The sequence below is a fragment of the Dasypus novemcinctus genome, chromosome 7, assembly GCF_030445035.2.
Source record: "Dasypus novemcinctus isolate mDasNov1 chromosome 7, mDasNov1.1.hap2, whole genome shotgun sequence".
NCBI classification, from domain to species: Eukaryota; Metazoa; Chordata; class Mammalia; order Cingulata; family Dasypodidae; genus Dasypus; species Dasypus novemcinctus.
The window spans coordinates 79,149,259-79,166,019 of record NC_080679.1 but is presented as its reverse complement, the minus strand read 5'-3'; the positions used below and the strand labels follow the sequence as shown (position 1 = coordinate 79,166,019).

General features: G+C 40.8%; 1 protein-coding gene across 1 annotated transcript in view; it reads right to left on the bottom strand.

The window, feature by feature from the left end:
* Positions 1-1,811: 1,811 nt before the first annotated feature.
* The window catches only part of LOC101433586 (low-density lipoprotein receptor-related protein 2), an 84,495-nt gene continuing 69,545 nt past the window's right edge, over positions 1,812-16,761 (bottom strand). Inside the window, 12 exon segments of the mRNA XM_071215987.1 lie at positions 1,812-2,946; positions 3,114-3,185; positions 5,045-5,175; positions 6,580-6,675; positions 8,026-8,159; positions 8,601-8,721; positions 8,785-8,799; positions 8,902-8,951; positions 9,640-9,730; positions 11,133-11,252; positions 12,331-12,507; positions 15,127-15,347. Coding sequence (XP_071072088.1) covers positions 2,788-2,946; positions 3,114-3,185; positions 5,045-5,175; positions 6,580-6,675; positions 8,026-8,159; positions 8,601-8,721; positions 8,785-8,799; positions 8,902-8,951; positions 9,640-9,730; positions 11,133-11,252; positions 12,331-12,507; positions 15,127-15,347 — 1,387 coding nt within the window. The 3' untranslated portion in view covers positions 1,812-2,787.

Genomic DNA, 16,761 nt, shown 5'->3' with positions numbered 1-16,761 from the left:
TGTGCTACAAAGAAAGTCTCCATCGAATGAATCTGGTCCCAGAACTGGGAAAATGGTATGGGAAAAAGCACTGTGCCAAATACAATCCAAAGTTGCCTGTCTTCCAAAAATGAGGTATCCCTCTTGACTGCTTTATTCCTAGAAGATGTCAAAAATGAAAACATACAATTGCAAACCAAAAAAACCCCACACCCTATCTGTCCTTGTAGTAAACTCAGAAACCCATCATCTTCTCTTGATTCTCACTGCCAGGGAAGGCTCAAGAATTTCCAGGATCCCTTCTTCCCCTGGCTCCTAAGGCTTCCCAAGGAAATTACAGTCAGAATCAGAGGAAATTTTAGCCAGAATCAGTCTAAGGGAAACTGGCAAGGAAGCACATGACTAAAGAAAGGCCCTGTGGATTTGGGAGAGTGAGCGAAGGTGCCAGACTGGGAATTGTGTGCAATGTCCAACGAGTCTCCCTGCCCTTGGCTGTTGTGACAAGAAGGGAATCTTTGAAGAATCTAGGAGAGGAGTGGTTCAGCCACAGCTCTGTTCCCCATGCCTTGGTTTTCCCATCTTACATCTCAGGGGGGTTCCCTGCCTTCCCCATCGCCTTCACATGACAGTCAATGAGGCCAAACATTTTGTCCTCTCGACCCCAGCCTTGTGATACATACATCCTTAAAATCTTCACCACCCCCACAATGTCCTCCATTTAAAAAAAGAAAAAAAATTAAGGAAGAGGCTTTAAAACTATAATGCAGTTCTCAGCCCTGGTTGCACCTGTAAATCATACATGGATGCCGCTTTCCTTTTCTATCCTTCTAATAAATGATAATCATGGTTACTATCTACTGAGGGTTTATTTTATGCCACGCACTGTACCCATACATTTTCACAGTTGTATTCACAACATCTCTCCCAATTTTACAGTAGCAATAGCTTAGGCTCATAGAGGTTAACAGCAGGAGGATGGCCTAGCTTCTAAGTTAAAAGTAACTGGTTGGTAAACTGTCATCTTGGAAAAAGACTAGAAGAATAAGATATGCTCCCTTGCTTTCTCTTTGTTTCCCATAAAGTAAGACACATTCAACAACTGGTGATATTGTTAGCTAAGTGGCACTCAGCAATATCTAATAGTTTCTGGAGATGTGTTTGTTTTGTTTTCTATCACTTATTCCAGAATATCATGGATAAAAACAAGATGAGTGTAGATGCTGGTCAATTTTCCAACAAAATGCCCTGGATTCACAGCCAGGAAGGAGAAGTACAGAAAACTCCCATTGCAGGAAGTAGATTTGGCTCAACTGATAGAGTATCTGCCTACCATATGGGAGGTCCAGGGTTCAAACCCAGGGCCTCTTGACCTATGTGATGAGCTGGCCCATGCACAGGTCTGATGTGCGCAAAGAGTGCCGTTGTTACGCAGGGTGTCCCCTGTGTAGGGGAGCCCCATGAGCAAGGAGTGCATCCTACAAGGAGAGCCACTCTGCATGACAAAAGCGCAGCTTGCCCAGGAGTAGCGCCACACACAGAGAGCTGACACAGCAAGATGATGCAACAAAAAGAGACACAGATTCCCAGTGCTGCAGAAAAGAATGCAAGCAGACACAGAAGAACACACAGAGAATGGACACAGAGAACAGACAACGGGCAGGGGGGAAGGGGAAAAAATAAATAAATAATAAATCTAAACAAGCAAACAAAAAAACTCCCATTGCCATGGCTGAAAGCATGGCACCCCAAGCCCCGCCCCCAACCCAAGCACAGCAAAATACAAATGACTTGAGAAGCACAAGGGACTTAAGAAGAACACAAGGAAGTCTGATAAAAATATAAATTTATTAGAAATTTCTCAGCAGCATCATTTCCAGTTGCTTTTCTAATCAAAGAACATTTCCAAGTAATTACAAGAAGCTCTCAAAATATGAGCCACAAGTATTTTAAGAAGTCAGGAATACTCAGTAGTATGTTTCATTCATCCACCCATCCACCCATTCATGTATTGTTTCATGAATGTGCAACTTTAGCAAAGAAGGCAGAAAAGTGCGTTCTGTATAAATTGTATATTCCTGCCATGGTTCCCAGATTTTCTACAAAACAAGACTGCTGTAGACACAATACCAGCTATTCAAAAGAAGAGCTAGACTGTATAGTACATTCTGATAAAAAAAAAATGTACAGATTTAGTCAAAGGACCTAAAAAAGGCTCAATAAGAACAATTTCCCTTTCAAATCGGGTTCAACTTAGGAAATGCATTTTCTATCTTCTGCAGTATCTAAGGTGTTAACCATCAAATTCAGATGCCAATCCAACATGCATTACCCTCTATAAACACAGCTATCAATCAGGTTAACATGCAATATTGAACATTATTTAAGTGCCAATGTGTAAAACAGTGAGGTCTGGATTCATTTCCTGGATAATTCCATAGGAAATGAGTAATGCCTCTTCTTTAGAAATGGTTCAAGATCCCAAGGCAATTGTTTTCATGGAATCACTGACAAATTGCACAGATACTTTTATTCACAAATTCAATGGCTTTGTAATCTTTCCAAAATTATACAGGTACAATGTATTTACAGCATTACCTTCAGACAGTTTCAGTGCAAAGATATACATATATTATACCATGATAAATATTTGTAAATATATGATATGGCACACATAACAAGGACACACAAAAAGTTTCCACAGACCAACTACAGGGTCTAATGGAAAATAATAATAATTATTATACATATATATACACACATATATATATATGTGCAAAAGTGTTTCTATTTCCTAAATAGTTGGCATAGCTATACCTCTGAATCCTCCCCAAGAAGAGTAGAGTTATCTATAAAAAGTATCTTCTGCTGCAGAAGATAATGGAGTTGGTCTCTACTCTGAGGAATTTCAGCAGGAACAGAAGATGAGAGGGGAGGGGCTGCAGCACCATCTTTTTCCTCCTTTTCCTCCTTCTCCTTTTAAGACCAAAACACATCATGACTGGAAACTGTTTGCTGTGAAAAAAACTAATCTTTGTCAGTTTGCATAGAGTAATCTAAGCATATATCTGATTTAGCCAAGTAAGTTATTTCTATAAAAAAACAAAAGCCTGTACTAAAAAAAAAAATTTAATTACCTCTCCATAGATTAGATTTTCAAAGCTGGTATCTTGTTTTGGCCTTTGCTTGAGATAATTCAGTTTTGTTGCCTAAACGGAAAGGGGGAAAAAAAACAAAATAATTTCACCTATGGAAATTAAGGGTGGGTTTCTTTTTTCCCTGTCTAGGTTTTAAAATTTCCTCCCTTGAAGGACTGTGTGATCTGGCCAGACATTCAATTCTTTCTATGGTCCCTGAACACTAACTGAAACCCACTGGCTCTTCTCATTTTATAATTTCAAAGCACTGCCTTAACTTGAAATTTACAGTTACAGAGTCTGTACTGATAGTATCTGGAAGTTTTGACAAGCACAGCTCTCCAGCTATTCCACTAGAGACAAAGAGATTTCTTGAAGCTTCCTGAAAAGTGGAGGTAAAGGCCAAATTTTAGCTCTAATTTCCTTCATCAACTCAAGATAAAAACCTTTCACGGAGGCTCATTGTTTCTTTATGTAATCATCACAATAATAGCACTAACAAAAACATTTTTTGTGTGCTTACTGTCAGTGACTAATCATTAGAGTTTTAATTTAACCTAAGAGTTTCTTCCCAGCTAAGCTCTGACAGAGGAGGAAACAGTCAAAGCAAGATTGAAAAACAGAATTAGAGGAAGAAGAGCAAGCACTGATCACTCAAGACACAGTGGTCCACAAACTGAGGAACCCAAAGAGAAGTCACCCTGGACTACAGTGGTGTGTCCTCCTTGTTGAGAAGACGGCTGTGGTGGCAGCGCTGGCTGCAGCTCTGCTGAGAGCTGGTACACAGTTACACTGCCAATCAGAGGCCCGGCAGTTGACAAGAGAACAGGATAACTTACTTTGGCAGGCAACTGATGGGGTAACTCTTGGTCTGTGGAAGGGGGGACCAATATGTGAAGAGCAGATGACTATGGGAAAGGACAGGAAGGCCCAGAAGAAGAGTCCATTGGCCCACATTTAAGTGGCCCTACCTCCACACATGGTGCCACATTCTGCCAGAGCGATGTGTCCACAAGCTTGCAGTGGGGAATGCCAAAACCTTTTAAAGTAATTGCTTCAGTATGGACTAGCTATTTGAGTTAAGTGGTTCATAGCAAGCTAACCATTTTCATCTCCTTAGGTGCTCATATTCATTTTAAGCAAGTTTAACTATATAAGTGAATTACAGGAGTTCGTGTTCATGCCCTCGGAGCATATTTATAGGTGAAAAATACATTAATGAGACTCCTTGGTGCATGGGGTGAAAATAATTATCAATGGGCCTCTGTTGCTTTAAGCTACACTGACTGTGCTCAGTTCCCAAAATGCAATATACACTGGGTAATTTCTGAACCTACCAAGGAGGACAATTTTAGAGGATCCCATTCTTGGCTGATTTTAAATAGGAAGTAGAAGAACTGAAGTGCTGCAAAGACAGATAATGAAAAAGAAAGAGACTACAATCAGCCAATTTCTAATGACTCTTTCTCATTAGAGTCTTTCAGTGTCGTTCACTTGGTTTGCAATGACCAAAGAGCAGGTCAGAGGTTATAGCATCTCTAACATATTTCCCCTTACTGCTTCAGTTGGGATACCTTTTTGTACCAAAGATCACCTAGACTTGAAATGTACTGAAAAAATAATGTTCGGAATAGAAATCTTGTATTCCCTTGGGGTGCATCAGAATTGGCAAACCAAATATGTGACATTCAAGTATTTTGGGAATCCATTCTGGGAAACACTTTAAAATGTAGCTTAAAGAGAACAAAATTTTTTAGTCCCCTGAAAATGTGAGCCTGAAAATTTTCTAAGGCAATATTCAAGTGTGTTTATGATCTCACATCTTGGGATCTGTAGGCCTATCCCTTAAGTTTGCCTGGAATTAATACTAGCTCAGCAGTTTCAAAGTTCTTTCCAAATCCCACATCACTTCAGTAGCCAACCACTGTTACCTGAGTTCCACCAGCACTTGGGGAGGATGGTTTCATCTCTGCAGCTCTCTCTGAAAAGTTGATGGGACTTTGATAATTCTGATTATCCTCATTTCTGGATACAGACACCTGTAAACATATAGAGGGTCCTTATGCAGAATTTGGTAATAACTAAGGTTTCCTGTTAATTCAGTGGATTCTGTTTACCACCTTCTACTCCCATAGACTTGGTCAGGCAGAATTTTTTATAATATGGGATAGACCTGGTTGCCCAGGACCACTCACCACTCCCATTCTCCCCAATTCAAGCATGAAGGGTGATCTCATGCCTTATTCCTGGGAGACAAATACACTCCTCACTGGTCACCATCTCACTTATTAATAGCCACTCCTATTCTGTTCTTACTCCTGCTGTTATAACCATTTTTGGCTAAAATATAACCTGGCTATATGTTGGTAGACCAAATCTAAGAAAACCATCATGAATAATTTCCCCAAATGCATTGATAAACTGAGAATCAGATCCTTGGGTACTCAGAATAAAACAAATCATTTCAGAAGACTGCTTAAAATTGGATAATTTTGGAAGGCAAAAGGGCATGATGGAATTAATACCCTTCTAGACATTTTCTGTAACATTCATATAATTTGGAGGCTCCTTCTTAAGTCCATGAAAAAGAAAGTCACTCTTTTCCCTATGTTTTTACATTCACTACTTCATTTCTTCTCTAATTTGTTCATGTGTTTGTATACATTTTAAAGTGAAAATGTCAAATGAAATGTCAAATGAAAAATTTATCATGTGCCTACAGTACAAAGAATTATCTTACATTAAAAGGTGACATATCTTCTGAGCTCAGGTAGGAACAATGAAAGTGCATGCCCCTGAGGTCACAACTGTTTTGACAAAGAGAGTACAGGACAGTTGACCTGCACTGGAAGTGGATTTGGGGCTATGATCCAGGCCTAATGAAAAGTTCTTTCCATTCCTTGCTAGTTCTTGTTAAAAAGGCATCCACCTATCAACTGTGGAGACATCTGTACTGTTTAGAAAAGTATGGGAAAGACAAGTCTAAAGAGGGCAACCATCAGTCTCTCACCCTCTTCACTCACCTCAAATCACAGTCCTGTCATTATGGTGACTAACAACTAAGAATGTATCTAGCCCTCCAAATCTCTGCATAATGACCTGACAATCATTCCTTCACTCATTCATTTCACAAATACTTATGGAGAACCGTGTTTGTCTGGCACCGTGTTTGACAAGCCTCTGAATGGACTACACCCCTCAGAATGAAAGGCTCTTCACCACCGGCCACAGAATGCAGCCAACGCTCAACAAAAGGGCAGCAAAACAGGATTCTGATCATGTTTTCAGCTCTCCTGTACTTGGGTCAGTCATGTCACTGCAGACGGTGGAGCTGAGGAATGGACCTCTGTGCTTCCATTTGGAGGGAAGGTTAGGAGAATTGTAAGAGGGTAAATACTCAATAGAATAAAAACCAGCAAGAGCAAGAATTGGAAAAAAAAAGAAAAAGGACTATGTTTTCTCACCAGGGTTGGCAGAGTCACATTGAAAGCACTGTCTCTGGTTGCATACATTGGGTTTTCACATACCATGGGCTGCTTCCCTGTCTCCATGACAGTGTTCACTCTGAGGGAAAAAAGGAGAGAGATCACACCTACCGATCTGGATCTCCCACAAAGGAAGGTGCTTTCCTCATACCTGGGGATATACTATTTCCATCTGACTCAAAATTTGACATCTTTGGGGGAAAAAACACAATTAATTCATCACCTCAAGAAACTGAAACTTTGAGTTCAAACTCTTTTGACCCATTTTTACATGGACAAAACAGAAAATGGGGGTTGGTAGAAGAAAAGCAAAAAGAATAGAGAATGGGGAGATAAGCCAGAATGGGCATGGAAAGAAGAAAATTATTTCCTTATACTGATTATAGGGAAGCCCTCTGTGCCAGAACTGTGTTAGTGCCCTCGTAAAGTAACTAACTTGGCCAAAAAAGAGGCATTGTTGAACCTATTTTACAGATAGAATCAGGGAGGGTCAGAGAGATCAAGCTCTGTGCCCATTTGAACTAGCCCACCCACCACCAACTAGTTGGAAAAATATGATACTAAGTGTAGCAGTTTGATATTATTTATGAATTCCTAAAAGAAATATTGGATTATCTTTGTAAACTGATCTTTTCCTCTTGGCATGTTAGATTATACTGAATTCAAATTCATAGGTTTCCTTGATTAGGTAATCATGTAAAACCTCTTGTGCCAGTAGGGCATTGAGTCCCCACCCATCACAGATAAAAGGCATGGAAAGGACAGAGTTAAGGATTTTTGATGCTGAAGCTGAAGCCCCAGAGAGAGAGAGAGCTATTCACCTGATAGTCTACAGCTGACCTTGTGGAGAGAGGCAAAGCCTAGAGAACCTCATAGTCTACACATGACCTTGTGGAGAAAGCAGAGATGCTGAGCCCAGAGAAACCCAGGAGCCTGAATCTTGGAGCCATCTTGCTCCAACATGTGAAAATAGACTTGGTAAGGGAAGTAACTTATGCTTTATGGTCTGGTATCTGTAAGCTCCTACCCCAAATAAATACTCTTTATAAAAAGCAACCAATTTCTGGTATTTTGCATCGGCACCCCTTTGACTGACTGGCACACTAAGAAAAACATATGTCTCTATTCCTGTTCCAAAACAAAATGGTCACAACCCTCAATTAATTCAATTTAATTCCAATTCAACTGTTTGTGACTCCAATTGAATTAGTGTGCGGGGAAATTTCCATTTTATTTCCAATGTTGTTAAGATACATTTGGATAAGAAACCCAATGCCTTCTAGGTTTGCCTGTATAGTGCAGACTATAGTATGAGAGGCACACTGCATTTCCTTCTTTGCTATGATAATTTGTCCTCTATAAAATTTTACATTTATTTTATAAAACAATAAATGATTTAAACTTCAAATAATCATTTGAAACCACACTTACCATAGCCATTGATCTGTCAATATCAGCTTTAGGCCCCAAACCAGATACTCCAAAATCCATGTTAATATCCACCCCTGATCTGAAGGTCACTGCACTTTCATTTTCAGAAGATTTTACAAGACTGCTTAAGCTGCAAGGAAGTAATTGAAAGAAATGGTCTTTTTTTCTGAGTAGATTTTCTTTTGCACAGTGTTTACCAAATCTTGTTTAAATGACATGCTTAATTCTCACTGAGTTTACACATGCCAGATACAGTAGTAAGCACCCCTGGATACCTGGAAACAGAGCACAGTCCTGAATTCAGGAGATCTAAGAGAAGGCTGAGTTGGGCATGGGCAGGAATAAAGCTCATACCCTGTCAACCCAAAGTAAACTGAAAGCCCACCAGTGGAGTACGTACAAGGATTTGGCTATAAAGTGTGATAAAATATCACTCTGATTTTGGAGAAGCACTTAATTGATGTTGTGATCTGAAGTGACTTTAAATCCCCACATTTGTTTCTACAGGTAGGTAGTATAGGTATCATACGTTATTAATTGTAAAACTAATACTCCTCATAATGAAACTGACCTTGGCAGCTTGGGCAGAGAAGGCAAAAGGGTACCGGTTCTCCTGTAATGGAAAAATCCTGCAATCGCCAGTGCTCCAATGATGAGGATCATGCTGGTAGTCAATAAAACTGTCGCCACGGCTGCTAACCACGAAGGGAGAAGGACATGTATCCATATGTGAAAAAGGAAAAGAGCCAACAAACTCAGAGGTGGAATTCCTCCTCAAAGATTGGGCTAAACAGAAGATCAGCATTTGATGTAGGGGCCATGGAGTATTTCCAGTTTGCTGATATTCTTGAATCTTGTTTCTGTAGAAATGCCTTTTGAAACTCCGATTTCACAGTAGCTTCCTATATAGCCATCAGAACACCTAAAATAAAAGGAGACTCTTTCACTTGCCATTGCCTTCATAGGCCCCACTGTAATTTTATAAGCACATCCTGAGATAGAGTTTTGACTGAGTAAATCACATGCTGCACAATGTATCCTGTGTGACTTCTATTTATTCTGCCAAGAGAGAATAGTAATCTGACTTTGGAAATTCAAATTCCATGGAATGGCCCTTACAGGGGCAGTCTCATAGAATTAACTGGAATTCTTCCTTAGAAGGTAAAAATGGATACCATGATTGTGTATTTTTCTTTGATACCCTATTATTACCTTTTCAAAGGTATCTATTTATCTTGCTTCCTGTCTCAAGAATCCTCTTCTCAAATCTTTAAGCCCAGTCATGCTGCATATCATGAGTATTTTACACTAAAGCAGCTCTGCAATTTTACAGCAATTAATAATGCCAGGTGAGCAGGGAATCTCTCCATGTTATTCAAAATGTGGCCCACAACTCAGTGGCATCATCTTGGAGCCCCTTAGAAATGCAGAATCCCTGTGAATAAGAATTGCATTTGAACAAGATGGCCAGGTGATTCTGGCAGTTTGAGAAGCACTGCCTAATTCTCTGCAAGCTAGTTCAAATATGAAAATTAGTGAATTGGTAGGGTCTGTTCAAAGTCACATACTACCCCAAAAAAGGCAACTCTGACCTCAACATTCAGACTTACTTGCATTTGGGGGTGCCATGCTGATCAAAATAGCAAGTTCCTCCATACATACACCTGCATGCGGCGGGCATGGGGAGAGGAGGTTCGATGGCTGCAGAAAGGGAGAGCCATGCACTTGTTAGGAAGCCACACCCACCCAAGCAAACTTGGGTCACGCCCAGGGCCTGAGTGGGGGTGCCGGGAAAGGCTAATTACTCTCCCTGTCAAAATGGTACATTCCTGAGCTTACAGAGGAATAAGCTACATTTTCCTTATTAAGCAAATGAATTTCCTTACTAATAATAAAGTCTTGGGAATAACATACTAGGTGGAAAGAAGTGGGCAGTTTGTAGCATTTCCCCCAAAACACTGGAGAGGTACTATACTCCAGACGGGATCTGGCAAGGAATCTTGAACATTCATATTCTCATCATCACAAGCAGAATTCTGCTCTGTGAGTCCAGTTAAAATCAAAATACGTTAGGCATGCCTCAACTTCATCTAAAGGCTTCAAAGAATCAGCAACTGATCAACAGACTGACACAGACACATTGATACTGATAGATACTGGATAAAGAGCTTATCATTTTATGTCTTCCAAAACTGCCCTTGCTCTCAGCCAGTGTCCTCAGACTCCACAAACTCCCTGGATGTGCCTGAGGGGCCATTCCTAAGACACTCAAACAGCTACTGCATAGGTATTTAAGGAATTTGAATATCCTCCTGGCTATGGCCCTCAATTTGAGCTTTTACTCAAATTTCGAATGTCACAGATGCTTCCTGAACACCCAGTCCAGGGAGCTATTCCACTCCCAGCCCAGCTCAGCCCACCTCAATCCTCTTACCCTGCTTAATATTTCTCCTTAATACTTAAGTGTGAAATCATTTTGCTCAAAATATCTTTCCAGTATTTTCCCAATGACAATGGGATCCTTATTACCTCAATATAGAAGAGACATTAAAAAGGATCTTGCCCAAGATTAGATGACCCACATCATCCAGGATAAGAACTAAACTGCAACCTCTTTATTCTAGCCTCATTTTGCCAACAACGTAAGTTATCTTTCACTATGTGGCCCTTTACAGCAGTCACAACCTTGACATGAGCCTGTGAGTACAGCGATGAGCGTGCTGTAGCCTTTCCCTCTGCACTGCATTAACTCTTCCCACCTTGGGAACAGATTCTTCACTTTGAAAAATCCCAGTGCAAATTTGGAGCAATAGGATTCCAGTAGAAAGTGGAAGGAGGAAGACATCTTATTAAAAACCACTCTTACATGCCTTTACAAACCAGCACGACAGTATAGATTCAGGGCCACTGGATCTGTAATTCTATGAAGTTTGAGTCCCACTCTACTTTCCCACATTTCTCCCCGCTCCATCCAGCCATCCTCTCTCTAGACTGCAAAGGACCCAGCAACACGTCCCCTGAGGAAGGCGAAGGCCCAACATGGAGCCACTGGAGGAGCCATCCAGGTCCCCAGACACCACGAATGCCCAGGCACTGCTCCCACCTGCATCACACTCAGTGGAGCTCCTCTTTTTGAAGTGGGAGCCTTGGGGACAGGCACAGCTATATCCAGTAGGTGTCAGGAGGCAGAGGTGGCTGCAGACACCTTTACAGGGGTTGGGCACTGGAAAGCAGGAGAAGAGTGGTTAGGTCCCGAGGAAAGCCTGAATGCTCCACCCTAGACAGGCCAGCTGGTGATGGCAGAGCCCAGTCAGCCTCCCCACACCTCCAGGTCACGTGCCACCGCCAACACACCCTCATCTACACTAACATCCCTGCCACCCCACAAGGTGGCACCATCCTTCCCTGTACCCTCCATCCCTTTTCCACACCATTCCCATCTTGTCTTATCATTTACCTCCTCTATGACCCTGTCAGATTCTGAAGGTAGGGGGCTGACTTGAGATGGCTCAAAAGAACGAGTCAGAGCCCATTACTATATTCAGAGTTGTCATTTCCCAAATTAAGTTAATGATATATGTTAAGGTAATAATAATGACAATATATGTTAAGGTAAAATACTGTGAATGTAATTTCCACTCCAATCCTCCAAGGAGAACTTTCTCTGGACTTGACTTTCCTCATTTGCAAGGCAAGGGAATTTATAGAGGTATGATTCTCAACTGCGGCTGCTATTCAGACCCACTGTTTTCTATTTAATAATATCAAAACCACCCAGAGAAATTCAGATTTTAATTGGCCTGGAACAGAGTTCTTCTCGATCCCAGCTTAGTATATATCATGATCACATTGGAATCCTTCTCAGACTAATATTTTGCCCTGATTCTCCACTGTCCAAAATGTTGCCATAGACAAGGTATGGCTCTAAAATAAGATAGATTCCAAGGGCCTCACTCAAAATCAAGCCTACAACAAGGATTTCAAGTGAAAGAAACCAGACCCAAGGAAAATACTGTATGATTTCTCTTATATTAAATACTTAGAATAAGAAAATTCAGAATCAGAAAAAGTAGTGGTTACCAGAGGTGGTGCGTTATCATTTGTGGATGGTGGATATTATTCGATATCCAATTTTATCTTTATTTGGTCAAAATGGTTAAAACACATATGCATGTACGCATACACTCACGCCTCTTCTGCATAAATCAGCCTATTATTATGCATCTTCAACAATACAGCCATTAATTTGAAATAAAATGTCCAGATAACAAGAAACACCTTATTCCAAGGTTGGTGATTACCTGAATTATTGTATCTGTGTTGGTGAAAGATTCGAACTTGAGTGAGCCAAGGGTTCACTGTCAGCACTTTTTTTTTCTCTTCTTGTCCAAATTTATCTGCCTTCCATAATTCCCCCTTTCCCTTAACTACCCAGTATAGCTTGTTTTCAAAGAGGTCCAGACTATAAGGGTTACTTGCTACTTATCCACAGGGGAAAAAGAAAACAAAACAAGGTTATTGAGAAAGAAAGTACCCAGTACTACTTTTATGCCAATTGTCATTCTGCTAGAAATATCCCTAAACAATGTCTAGAAATTCCCTGAAAATTCTGGCAGACTGACATGGAACTCTGCTCTATGTATACATGATCAGGAAAGTGCATTGCACTGGATGACAGATGAATGTATACTGTCTAATGAATTTCAGGGGACTAGCTCACTTAAGGTGCTGATTTTTAGTTTTGGAAATATTTTAGCAGCAGTTCAGGTATATTTGATTGTTATAGTGCAGCAAGGTATGGAGAAGAAAATGCTCCTCTCCTTCTAGAGGTTTCTAGTTTTGCACTATGAGCTATCTAGCACATAAGAAGTACTGTTTCCAGGAGTGGTTATACATGAATTAACATTTGTACACACAAATGCCTATACATGAACACATGTACACATGAAGGCCTCAGAGCAACCTAACGGGAAAATTGCTTATTTCAATATCTGCTGGTAAAAAGACTTAAAATATTGCTAATGGAGACATCTGTATTTAAATCAGCAGCTGCCCCTGTTAACCGGACTTGAGGTTGCCAGGTCTGAGTCCCCTAAACCCTGGTGGCCTACACCCCAGAGACACCTCTTGAGTCTTCAATATCTCAGACTCTCCATCCCTGAATCCATCACGCCCTGAGGTCCATCTGAGGTCCTTGAATGTCCTAGCCCTCAACGTTTGCGTTTTTTCTTTTTTGTTTTGTTTTGTTTTGTTGTTATTTTCATTTTCTTTTATTTTTTATTTTTTTTAATGTCTGGATGCATCTACAATTATAGTGGGGGATTTTAATACACTCTGGACAGAACATCTCAAAAAAGAATCACTAAAGAAACAAAATATTTGAACAGTATATTAGAGGAGCTGGACCTAATAGACATATATAGATCATTACACCCAAACACAGCAGGATGTACATTTTTCTCAAGCGCACATGGATCATTCTCCAAGATAGACCATATGCTAGGCCACAAAGGGCTAAAAAGCACATGAAAAAATGCTCCAAATCTCTAGCTATCAGGGAAATGCAAATCAAAACTACAATGAGATACCATCTTACTCCCATAAGATTGGCAGCTATGAAAAAAACAGAAGAATACAAATGCTGGAGAGGATGTGAAGAAATAGGAACACTCATCCACTGCTGGTGGGAATGCAGAAGGATCCAACCATTCTGGAGGACAGTTTGGCGGTTTCTCAAAAAACTAGCCATAGATTTGCCATATGACCCAGCAATACCACTGCTGGGTATATACCTAGCAGAACTGAAAACAAGGACACAAACCGATACATGTACACCAATGTTCATAGCAGCATTGTTCACTATCGTCAAAAGTTGGAATCAACCCAAATGCCCATCAACAGATGAGTGGATCAATAAAATGTGGTATATACACACAATGGAATACTACTCGGCTTTAATAACAAACACACTACAAACACACGTGATAACATGGATGAATCTTGAGAACCTTATGTTAAGTGAAGCAACCCAGGCATTGAAGGACAAATACTACATGACCACAATGATATGAAATAAGCAAGCTGCCTCAGAGAGCTAGAGACTGGAAGATAGGCTTACAGGAAATCGAGGGGTGGAGGAAGGATGTGAGCTGACGTCTGCAGGGGTGGAATCTATGATGAGCTGGCGGTAAGTATGAGCACAAAGAAGAGATAAAATGGGGGCAAGGGGTTGCCTTTGGGTGGGGCTTTGCGGGTTTGAGGGGGGCTGGGGATGGGTGGAGGGGTAATATTGCCCAAAAAATTGGGGGGAGGGAGGGGCAACATACGAACATAGGAGAGTGTCAGGTGTTAGTTGAGAGTAAAATGCTGAGAAAACCGTATCAAAATATAATTAGGAGGGTTACCTGTTTAGGATGCTCGGAGGGGGTGGTCTGACACGGGACGGACTCCTGGGGAATGTCTGAATGCTCATTTTGCCAGGGTGGGTTGTACCATTGGGTAGAGACCCAAATAGTGAGAGTGGGGGTGGACCCACATCCTGGGGAGGACTAATGCCATCAAAAAAGAGGGAACTGTATCTCTCGAGAGAAAGGGTAGCTCCCAGGGCATTAGGGCAGTTGAGCAAGTCAGGCCCTGAACACTGTTGCAAGTACCTCTGGACGTGGCTCCTCGGGAAATGGAGATTGGCTGTCGCTGTGGGCCCCAAGGGGACGGGAAAATGGATGTTGAATGGATGGAACCAAGGTAAATGTGGGGGCAAGAGAGGAGTTTCGCGAGAGTACACGAGGATGAATATAAAACATGTAATATTACACCAAAAACATATAGGGGACGACAGACTAATAATGTAAACCATAATGTAAAACATAGGATAACTAAAAATTTAGAAAACTGTATATCCTAAAGTATGGGCCACAATGTAAGCACAGATGTCACCTTGTTTGAAAAAAAATAAATAAATAAATAAATCAGCAGCTGGGAGCTGGAGTAGAGGGATCTAAGAAACTATATGTAAAATACTTCCCAAGATCAGGTTTCCTTCTTGAGAAAATGGACAAAAAGACTAGAAAGATATGAAATGTTAACCCATTTCTAACCTCCAGTGAAAACGAGCCTCCTATCACTCCCCTCGTGCCTTATGGATTCAATCACATTCTCCTTGACATCAGTCCAGTAGATCCGGTCATTGTTCACAAAATCAATAGTAAGGCCAGTTGGCCATCCAAGATCCGTGGAAACCAGGACTTCCCGATTCTGCCCATCCATCCAGGCACGCTCAAGTTTAGGTTCACTTCCCCAGTCAGTCCAGTACATGAGCCTGTAAAAAAAGGGTTTTTTCATTGAAGCATTTCATTCACTGGAGCCTCTCCACTAAAGTACTGACTTCCGACAGGGTCATCAGATGTTTTTTGCAGGGACCTGGTTACTAAGGGACACTGTTTTATACCTTAAGGAAGGGGAGAAAAAAGGGCAAGCAAGTGCATCTGTGGTCTTTCCTTCCTGAAAACTGTCTTACCATAATGTAAATTGGCCCCATCGGAAATATATTAATTCAGACACTTTAAAGGGAAGCAGCTGTTTACCATATGGAGGACCCGGGTTCAATCCCCAGGACGTCCTGGTAAAAATTAGAAGAAGAAAAAAAAAAGGCATCCCAGACATGCACGGTGAGGCGCAGGTTCCCACGTGGTGTGGAAAGGCGCAAACCCCTGTGCGGTGCCAAAAAAAGACAATGACACAACCAGATAGAAAAAAAACTATATATATACACATAGATATGACTACATCTTAATAAACGTGCTTAATAAATAAATAAGGAATTGTGGAAGAATAGCCAGAAATAGCAGCTATGTACAGTAGGGGAAACAGAGAGAGATCAAAGGTAAAACATTTTCTTGTTACTTTTTTGTTTATTATTATTATTAATATTATTATTGAAATAATGAAAATGCTCTAATGGTTGAGGTGATGAATGCACAACTATGTGATTATACCAAATACCATTGATTGTAAACTCTGGAGATTTGTATGCTTTAGTAATATGTATAAATAAAGCTGATTTGTTAAAAATCTGTAAAAAGCTATTGTGTGATTGGGATTTATCAGAAAATAAAACAAAGACTCCTATTCTTGTGGAGCTTACATTGTAACTCTTTGAGCATATATTTTACTCCAGTTAATAATAAATTGTAGAGAAAGAGGCTACGCAACCTGACCGTGGAGAAATGCATAGAGCAGGGATTGTACCACCTCAAATAAACAGGTAGAGAACAGCCGGACAGGAATGTAGAATCATGCGTCAACAGGGCCTTGTCTGAAAGCACAGCCCCTCCACTGCTGTAGCCAGGAATGCAGTCTACCTAGAATAGCCAGAAACCCCAACTTCTTTTTCTTACTTTTATGTTAGCAACTAAGTAAACAAAAAATGTAAAGGTCTGTGTAGTTGCAGCCAAACACATCTACTGGCCATATTTATGCCCACAGGTTTCACAGTTTAAACCAACCATAAGGTTTAGAGCAATCTTAGCAAGGGATGTGTGTATTTTAAACAAACTAGACCAGAAGTCTTCTCCTTACACAGAGCAGGCCCGGAGCCTGTCACAAAGGCTCAACACCTGACAAACACCACATTGTTTTGTTGTCACTGAAAACAGGACACACGTAAAATAAGCCAGTCACAAGGACCCCATACCATATGATTCCATTTGTAGGAAATGTCTAAAAATAGGCAA